The 8,770-nt window shown below is 29.7% G+C and overlaps 1 protein-coding gene across 1 annotated transcript in view; it reads left to right on the top strand.

Moving 5' to 3' along the window:
* Window positions 1-8,770, top strand: part of LOC111625717 (phosphopantothenate--cysteine ligase-like) — a 33,704-nt gene that overhangs the window by 15,520 nt on the left and 9,414 nt on the right. The window contains exons 5-6 of the mRNA XM_023368935.1: window positions 1,743-1,828; window positions 7,759-7,878. Coding sequence (XP_023224703.1) covers window positions 1,743-1,828; window positions 7,759-7,878 — 206 coding nt within the window. The remainder of the gene's footprint in view (window positions 1-1,742; window positions 1,829-7,758; window positions 7,879-8,770) is intronic.

The raw sequence follows: 8,770 nt of genomic DNA, 5'->3' as shown, positions 1-8,770 counted from the left end.
ACACACACACACACACACACTTTTATATATATAGATTACATTTTTCATGTATACATTCTTTATTATAATTATTTAATTACATTGTTATTTAGTGCTATTGTACAAAGACAACCCTAACTTTTATTAAAATCTAATACCTGGAGATATTAAAGTAAATTTTTAAGTTTGAATATATAAACAGAAAAGATATACTTATTTCACTAATATTGTATTTTAGTATTTCATATACTGAAATACAAGAATACTATGTTTGACAAATAATACTTGATTTAAATTACTTAAAATTATTCATAATGTATTATTTGAATTGTTTATTTTTGAGCATTAATAAAGTCTAGTTTACATGAGTTAAAAATTGTCTATATAATGTATGCAAAATACATTATTGTTTAAATTGTAGTGTGTAAAATTAAAATAACATAAAAGCTTGAATCTGAAGATTATAGTTAAAACAAATTTGTTTTAATTCTAGAAATCTATCTTCAAAAACTCATTTAATTATTTATTGACTGTTATAAGCACATTCTAACTCATAATGAATGCTCTGTTACTAGACATATTAGCCTTTTATTATATGATTGGATGAGTGAATTATTCAATCAATCAATCAAAGCTTTATTGTATGAACTATTAGTTTGTTACAAGGGGTTAACAGAAACAAAAATTAATGGTACTATTTAACAAGTTAATAATTTAATACAAAATAACACACAATAAAATTTAGAATAATAGTCAGTTTTTTGAAAAGCATGATACATTAATTAATAATATATTTCCAAGACTTAAACCTTAATAAATACTTGTCTCTACTAACTTTAAATTTAACACAATGAAGAAATATATGTTCCCAAGTTTCGTGTACTTGCATAATACAGTTACTACATATTTTTTCAGGATCTATTGTTAATCTACTATTATATGTTAGGATATAATTTTGATTGCATCTCAAATGAAGAATTAATTGTTTAACATAATAATTTATATCCATAAGCAAATAATCTTCACACACAAATATTGTTTTAATTGAAAGTGCTTATTCTTTTCTAACAGAGACTAGTCTTCTTGTATACTTTGTTCACAGCACAGTTTTATAATTAATGGTTGATAACAATAAAAAAGAAAACCAAGTCAATCCAACAGATTTTTCAATGCTGACTCCAATTTATGTGCACCATCCTTTATCATTGAACACAATCTGGGAAGTTTATCATATGCTAGTTTAACATAGCTTTTGTCGTCTAATTTTAAGAGACCACAATAAAATTATTACTTTTATTGTAATTACTGATATTCTAGAGGCCAAAACTCCAATTGCAGCACATATTCTGAATTTTGTTGTATAACATGAAAATTTTTCTAAAATATGAAGCAGTTTATATTTTAGTAAGTGATTGCTCATATAGGAGCAGCATAAATGAAATCATTGAATGAAATAATTTTATATAAGTAGAAGAAGAGTATATTTTTGCTCTTGTGAAAATAGGCCACATATAACCCAGTACCATTTTAGCTTTATGCATATTATGGTTTTTAGCCTGTAAGAATTTTCCAGAAGATGAAAATAAAACTCCCAAGTATACGTAATTTGAAGCAACTTGTAAAGGTTGGTTATTAAGAAACTATCTTTCTTTGGGTGACATTCAACCTCCCTTCTTAAATACCATTATCTTTATTTTTGAAACATTTACAGTTAACCCAATGTCACAATAAAATTCCTCTAAAATTACAATTTTCTTTTGTAGCATTAGTGCAGAGTCAGCCAAAATTACAGTGTCATCAACATACATTAGTGCATGTATCTCAACTTGATCAAAGAGAGAAATCCCAGGTAAATCAGATTTAGTAAGTCAGACTATCAGACCATTGACATACAAATTAAAAAGCAGTGGGCTCAAAATCTCACCCTGTAAAACTCCTATGTTGTACCAAATGAATCAGTTGTTTCAGATAATACTTTCACTTTTGCAGTGGCTTTAGAAAATATATCAATCACAAGATCAAGAAACTGTTTATTTAAATCCATTCTTTCTAGTAGTGTCCATAAAACTTTATGATTGACAGTATCAAAAGTCCACAAAAAACAGCATAAAGCTTTCCTCTTTTTTTTTTTTTGTAATTTTAACTGTATCAGTGCATTTACGAGGGCTGTTCGGAAAGTTCGCGGCCTTGCCTATATGCGGTGCTGTGATCAATTTTATTTTTGGTGGGAATAATTCAGCCATCTATGCTAGAGATACAATATCAATTTCCGCTTGATTTGTCATAAAGTTTTGCCACGACAGCTTAGCAAATAGTAAGTGTGCACATGCTTTGTCAAAAATGGAGAAGACGGAGACTCGTGCGGTCATAAAATACCTGACGAAAAAAGGGTTGACCCCATCTCAAATCAAAGCTGACATGGATGAAGTTTTAGGAGAGTCTGCTCCTTCGTACACCACTGTGAAAAAATGGACAGCCCTTTTTAAATCTGGCAGAGAAAGTGTGGAAGATGACCCTCGCAGCGGACGGCCGTCAACTGCTGTCACTGAAGAAAACATCGACAAAGTTCACGATTTGGTATTAGCAGATCGCCGTTTGAAAACGCGTGAGATAGCTGAGACAACAGGCATCTCTGTCGACCGAGTGCACCACATCCTAACCGAAAATTTGGGTATGACGAAGGTCTCAGCAAGGTGGGTGCCGCATCTGCTGACCGCTGAGCAAAAACGTGTTCGCACTTTGATATCAAAGGAGTGTTTGGGCTTCTACCAGAAAAACCCACAGGATTTCTTGCGTCGGTTTGTGATTACTGACGAAACATGGATCCATTACTACACTCCTAAAACAAAAGAACAGTTAAAGCAATGGAAACACCACAGTTCGCCACCACCAAAGAAGGCAAAGACAGTTCCATCAGCAGGGAAAGTGATGGCCTCGGTTTTTTGGGATGCTAAAGGCACCATCTTTATTGACTACCTAGAAAGAGGAAACACCATTAATGCTGTCTATTACTGTGAACTTTTGGAAAAACTGAAGAAAGAAATCGAAGAAAAGAGGCCACACTTGAAGAAGAAAAAGGTTCTGTTCCACCACGATAATGCACCTGCACATTCTGCCTGAATCACTGAACAAAAGATAAACGAACTTCGCTTCCAATTATTTACACATCCACCATACTCACCTGATTTTGCCCCTAGTGACTTCCACCCTTTTCCAAACTTAAAAAAATTCTTGGCTGGAAAGAGATTCCACTATATAACTGGACTGCTGTATGTTACTATGTATATAATTCGTCTCTGTAATCCAAAAATTTCTGGTAGACGGACTCACAGCAAAACTTTTAGTTAGGAACTCACTTTTATTCTTTAAAAAATGACATACGCATTTCAGGTTGGTACATACATCCAACCCCTCCTCAGTGTCTTAAAAATAAAATTTGTGTTCCTAAATTTGTGTAAAAGTGAGTTCCTAACTAAAAGTTTTGCTGTGAGTCCGTCTACCAGAAATTTTTGGATTACAGAGACGAATTATATACAAAGAGATTCCACTCAAATGACGAAGTCATCTCTGAAGTTAATGAGTATTTTGCACACCTTGACAAATTGACCTATTGTGATGGCATAAAAAAGCTAGAACATTGCTGGAATAAGTGCATTGCTAACAAAGGAGACTATATTGAAAAATAAAAAAAGGTTTAACATTATTTTGTTTGTTGTTCTATTTGAGGCCACAAACTTTCCGAACAGCCCTCATAATATAAATACTTGATTTTGACAAGATTGACCAGGTCAAAAACCTGCTTACTCCTGATACAAAATCTCATATTTAAGTATCCATTCTTGTAGTCTTTTATTTAATAAGGATATAAATAGTTTATCAATTACATGAACCAAGGAAATAGGACGATAATTTTTTGGGTCATCAACATTGCCTTTCTTATAAATTGGTATAATCAGAGAATCAATCCAAGCTTCTGGGAAGCTACAATTTCTTTTAATAGGGTTAAAGAGTTCTAATACTGTAAGTAAGAATTTCTCTGAAAAACATTTTAGGTATTCTGTTTGAATAAGATCAGATCCAGGTTAGGTGCCAGATTTAAAGCAATTAATTGCTTTTTTTATTTCTTCCAATGTAAAATCTGAGAAACATTCTTTCCTTGTTGGAAACACTTTATGTATATCCATCGACACTTGTTCTTCATTAATATATATAAAATGATTTTTGGAGAATTTAGCAGTGTAAAAATTTAACCATCTTTCCAAAGGAATTCTTGAACTATAGTTCGATAATCTTTTACATCTGTAGCAGTTAATTGTTTGCTAAAATGTTTTAGAGTTGTTACATGTCACCAATCTTCTATTTAAGTTCAAAAAATACAATTGTTTTTTTCTTTAAACATAAACATTTGTAGTCTTTTAGACAGTTTTTATATAAAACATAATAATCATTTGTATTTGACTTTTTAGCCTTTTTAAATAACTTCCACAAATTTTTTCTTGTGTAGCACTCATTGTCATACCATTTATTTGTTATATATTTGGTACAGAGTTAACATTATAGATTAAATCCAGAGACATTGTTGCTTTAGTTATACATTCTACTAGATTTTCAGATATGACAGTTCCTCCATACTTATCTAATAAGACATTTTCTAATCTAACAGAAAATGAGGATCTAAATTCATCCCTCCATCTTGCATGTTTACCTAAAAATTGTTTATTGAATAGACTAGATGATGCTAATGGTTGTTAGTAGAACTGGTGAATGATCTGAGCATATTTCTGTTAACACAGTTAAATCATTTACAACACAAAAATATATTTCTTGTGATACTATTACAAAATCAATGACACATTGTCCTTTTATTGCACGATAAGTAAAATTACCTTCTTTGTCGTCTGGTAATAAGACCATTTAAACAAACACGATTGTTATCCTCACAAAAATTATATAAAATTTTTTCTCTGTCATTAACAATTGAATCTTTCAAGGTTCTTAGAGCCCTTTGCCAGGCCTCAGTAAAACATGACAAATAATCAGGGTGTCCCTTTCAAGTATTAAAATCAGCACATAAAATCAAGTTAGTTTCAGATTACAGGTAATTTTCTATAAGCAGTAAAATGTTCTTAAAATTGTCATCAAAATAACTATCAGGCAGAATATAAGACACTATTAGTTGGATATTGGTGAACTTTTCAGTGACTAATTGTAAAATCAAAACAAATCATGATTGGAATATAATTTCATCTTGAGAGACTATATCTTGTCTAAGTCCAACAATCAAACCACCACTGGGTCTTCCAGGACCTTCATGACGGTGTGCTACTTGATGGTAAATTTTATATTTATCAGAAAACATTGATTCAATTACTGGTGAAGTATGACATGTTTCCACTAAACAGAATATATCCATCTTATATATTAAATTCCAGACGTTAGGAAAGAAATATTTATTATTTAGACCCGCTATATTGTAAAAAAGAAGTTTGCATTATTTTCATTGTCAGAGTATAAAACATTATGTTGGTTATAATTCTCCTTAATTTCATCATCTTACTTCTCACTAAAAGTTATATTCATAAAAAAGGTTGTTCATTATCTGTTTAAAACATCTCACCTGTATAATTACAATTAAATATCTTATTGTCTACAATTAATTTATTATATCGCAATTTCACGTTAATAGCTTTTTTTTAACACATTTCTTTACCATAAAGTCTTAATCTGTTTCTGATAGCTGTAGTATTTGGTGAGTAATCATCATTAATAAATATGTTTGAACCTTTCAAGTTGCTAATATTTTTATAAATTTTTTATTTATCTTCAAAATTAAACAATTCACAAATAACCAGTCTTTTTGTGTTGGGTTTAAGTTTTCCAATTTGATAAGCATGTTTAATATTTACATCCATAATCTGCGAGTTATCGTTAAATAATTTTTGAACTTTGTATAGACAGTTGTCCATTTTATTGCTGTCCTCTAAACCCAAAATTACAAGGTTATTTCTTCTTTTTTTTCCAGTTATTTCCAGTTTCATAAACTTTTCATATAAATTATTACATATATTTATTTCGGCATTTGACTTGTCAGTTCTGACATAACCTTTCTCTTTATCAATTTCAAAGACAGAAAGTCTAGATTCAAGATCTACCAAAGCAGTATCTCTCTTTTCAATTCAGGTCTGCATTCTGTCTAATCGTTCTAAAAGTATTTAATTTATTATTTGAAGAAGCTTGTAGTTTCAACAAAAGTTTAATTTCTTTCTGAATGTTAATTTTTTTTTTTTTTTTTTTTTTTTTTTTTTTGCACTTATATAAGACAGAATCAGTTCTTCTGTTGATTCACCTGTAACATTTTCTTCACTTTTAATTCATTTCTTTACATTATGTGGTGATCCATCCTGGGATAAAGGTGAAAAAGTTTTCCTTTTCTGTGATAAAAATTCAGTCATTTTCCAAAAAGATAATGATGATAAGTCCAGATGAGTGAATTATTGTTATAATCAAATAATTAAAAATTTCAATTTTTTTTAATTAAAAAGTTTTAACATTTTACTCAAATAAAACTAAATGAAAATATCTTATTAATTTTCGATAACTGTAAATGAAGATTTTTTTTAATTTTATAAATATTTAATACTTCTTAAAAACTTTTCTACATACAAAAGAAAAAATGTTTATGAAAGATTTTGTACAAATTTCTTCCCGGTGGTTAATGCAAATTTATTTCCCACATTTAATATATCATTTCTAACTGTAGTAAAAAAATTTGTATATCTAATTTTTTGATTTCTTGAAATATATAAGAACAAAAATATACGTGAATAGGCATACAGAATTACATAGCCAAATGATAGCCTTAAATAAATACTCTTGCATTTAAGGTGATTGATTGGCTATGTGTGTGTATAGTATATATGTATGTATATATATATAATTGGGCTTAAGGTTGTTTAATATAGAATACAGTTGGTATTCACTAGAGTTTAGCTTTCAGTTGATAATGGACATTACTGAAGAAGATAAAAATTATATAGCAAAAACACATGAGCAGCTGTTAAAAGAATTGCATTTGTAACTTCTTTTGATCAAACAGAATTCATAAATAAATTATTTTTAATTAACTATATATATAATCTCTGTTAAAATTCATCAAAGATGCTCCAAAAAACCTTTAAAATGCAGCTTATTTTGCTAAAATACCAAACGTTTTCAGTCCACTTCACTGACCTTCTTCAGGCTCAAACAAAAAAGTTTATTCCAAACTGAAAATTCTTTTGCCAGAATGCAATTTTAGAATGCTACTTTTTAAAAAACAAACTATCGTAGATTCGAATGTGTGTGACCAGTTTGCTCTTTTAAACTTGCAAAACCACTGCTTTCCATGCCAATGCTAGTTCACAGGATTCCTGAAAATTTATAGATTGCCCTTTTTCATTATACTTATTAATATGCCATGCTTCTGTATACCTTAGATGCCATGCTTCTTGCAACTTTTTGTATAAGTTCTGCTTTATCCCAATTAACTGAAACCTTCGTTGGTTCTGCCATCATAATTTGCTAACGCCATGACTGCTTGCTCATATAATTCCTGTTGTGCTCTTATAATCTCTGTTAAATTGCATTCTATTATTCAAACTCAAACATCTTATGTAAGAGATTTATGCAAGATACTTGATTTATTTAATCTTTATTTAAAAAATAATAAATATTGTTAAACATTACTTTAGATGCATTTTACTTTATTTACTGATAACTTTCAACCATTTAAATTTTCAGTCTACTCATAAAATACATTCTGCTGATGGTCCACTTAATCTTGAGCTTCATTTAGTACCAAAAGTACTACAGCCTTTGGTATGTCATTGGGTTCCAGAAGCATACATTGTTTCTTTTAAGGTAGGTTTAATATTTTTAGAGAATTTTAAAAATATTATGATGATGATGATATACTGGTAAATTTCTAACCATTCTTACAATCATATTCGTATGGATAATTTAACAGGAAAAATTTAACAAAATTAAGACATCTAATTATTCTATAATTAACTTTAATGATATATTGGGTTGTTCGGAAAGTAAGTTCGTTTTTTTTTACCACTAGATGGATTAGTGGTATTTTTCCTGCCATTTTCGTTCTAAACCGTATTATCATTATATATTTTGACAGCTAGCATTTTATGGCTTATTTGTAAAAAATTTTGTTTGATTTCGTGCAATTGTTTATTTTTTGTGTCCCATCAAATATGGAAGATCAAAAGCAGCATCTTCAGCATATTTTGCCTTTTTATTACCAAAAAACAAAAATGCAATTCAAGCAAGAAAAAAATCGTATGACATGTATGGTGGAGATGTGTTGACAGAACGACAGTGCCAAAACTGGTTTACAAAGTTTTGTTCTGGCAATTTCAGTATTGAAGATGCACCACGTTATGGATAGTGAATTGAAGCCAATGAAAACAAAATAAAAGTACCGATTGAAGCAAACTGCGGAATAACAACACGTGAAATCACTAAGAGATTAAATTTGTCAAATTGAACTGTTTATGAGTACTTGAAACAAATTGGTTTCGTTTCAAACCTCGATATATGAATTCCACGAGTTCTTAAAGAGAAATGCTCTATTTGGTGGGATATTAAGTAAATTTTTTTTGGAACTTTTACCAGACAATTTAACAATTGATTCGAAAGTGTACTGTATTCGAGTAAACAAATTGCGTAATATCATCAAACAGAAAAAGCCAGCCAGAATTGATAAAAAAAAAAAGGTGTGCATCCTTTACATATCCTG

The sequence above is a fragment of the Centruroides sculpturatus genome, unplaced genomic scaffold, assembly GCF_000671375.1.
Source record: "Centruroides sculpturatus isolate CEXI.00-Female unplaced genomic scaffold, Cexi_2.0 scaffold78, whole genome shotgun sequence".
Lineage (NCBI taxonomy): Eukaryota > Metazoa > Arthropoda > Arachnida > Scorpiones > Buthidae > Centruroides > Centruroides sculpturatus.
The sequence above is the reverse complement of the archived record's forward strand: the minus strand, read 5'-3'. Positions and strand labels throughout refer to the sequence as shown.